The sequence below is a fragment of the Triticum aestivum genome, unplaced genomic scaffold, assembly GCF_018294505.1.
Source record: "Triticum aestivum cultivar Chinese Spring unplaced genomic scaffold, IWGSC CS RefSeq v2.1 scaffold284559, whole genome shotgun sequence".
Classification (NCBI taxonomy): domain Eukaryota; kingdom Viridiplantae; phylum Streptophyta; class Magnoliopsida; order Poales; family Poaceae; genus Triticum; species Triticum aestivum.
In genome coordinates, this window is record NW_025275396.1 from 1 (window position 1) to 1,305 (window position 1,305).

The 1,305-nt window shown below is 43.0% G+C and overlaps 1 protein-coding gene across 1 annotated transcript; it reads right to left on the minus strand.

The window, feature by feature from the left end:
* Positions 1–14: 14 nt before the first annotated feature.
* LOC123178313 (beta-glucosidase 16) lies at positions 15–835 on the minus strand (the record flags this gene model as incomplete). Its single annotated transcript, XM_044591438.1, is given in 5 exon segments — positions 15–66; positions 251–338; positions 418–492; positions 590–665; positions 774–835. Coding segments are annotated over 5 exon segments (353 nt in total), but the record flags the coding sequence as incomplete, so codon positions are not given.
* Between the last annotated feature and the right edge of the window lie 470 nt (positions 836–1,305).

The window sequence follows — 1,305 nt, forward strand, 5'->3', positions numbered from 1 at the left end:
GCCCAGAACTTCACCCGGTCACCAAACGCCTTGAAGCACACGTCGGCGTAGTAGTCAAACTCCTCCCTGGGAAAACACATGTTGTTGTTTTCGACGACGCAAGGTAGGCGCTCTGCCGATTTCATTAAGATAGAGAAAAGAGAAACAAAGTACAAATGTACTCCCTTCATCTCATAATATAAGAGTGTTTCTTTTTCGGGTATATATAAGAGTGTTTTTGACACTAGTAGTACAGAGGAGTTGCACGTACCGGATTTCGGCGCCCAGCCAACCGCCGTATCGGGTCTCCATTTCGTGCGGCAGATCAAAGTGATGCAGTGTCACAAATGGCTCTATCCCTGGTTGACATTTTTGGCAGTGAGTTTAAATTGCTCTTCGCTGAAGAATGAAGACTATAGTGGAATCTGTTCCATGTACCTTTGTGCACGAGTGCATCAATCAGGCGGTCGTAGAACGCTACTCCAGCTGAATTAACGCCTCCAAGCCGGCCTCCTACGAGGATTCAATTCAGCGGCATCAATTTAGCTAAGCAACTAATTAACCGTGACCACTAAACCGCAAAACTTTGTGCTTGTCTTGGCATATATACTTGGTAGGATTCTCGCCCATGAAATTGAGAATCTGTAGGAGTTGACACCCAAACTATGAATGATCTCCACATCTTCCTGTTCACAAGCAAGAGTGTTAGAATACGTGGGCAAGCACGGTTAAGATGCACCATGCATCACAAGGCAATTGCTAGTGAATTTGTCCTGATTTTGCTAGCTCTGTACCATGTACCGGTGGTAGTGATCATCCGCTACGTCCCCGTTCCGTCCATCATCGATTCCCCTAGCTGTAGCGAATCAAAGCTTTTTGAGAGAAAAGCATGAGTTTGAGCTTTTAAAATTAAATAGATGATCACTTTCACATCTTCTTGTGAACTGTTCTTTCTTTTAGATAACATGCTGAAGAAATGTTCTGATGTTAGTTGGTCCAATGGTCATACAATAAGGGAATATCCTCCTCTATATGTTATGTAATTATTATATAGGGAGAGAAAAATGATAAGCACAATTCTATAACCACTCGCACAATTATCCACAGAATGTTGTTGTAGCTGTGGGATCACTCTCTCATAATAAGAATGGGGATCTACTGACTTGCAAGAAAGAAAGAAAATACCTGGAACCAAGGAGGTTTCTTCCTGAGCTAAACTCGAGGAAAAGGCAATGCATTCGCGGCTGGCCTCCGAATTTTCTTATAGCCCGGCCTCTAGATCACCCTACTCAAATGAATCTTTCTCCCGCAAAAAAAGAAAAAAAA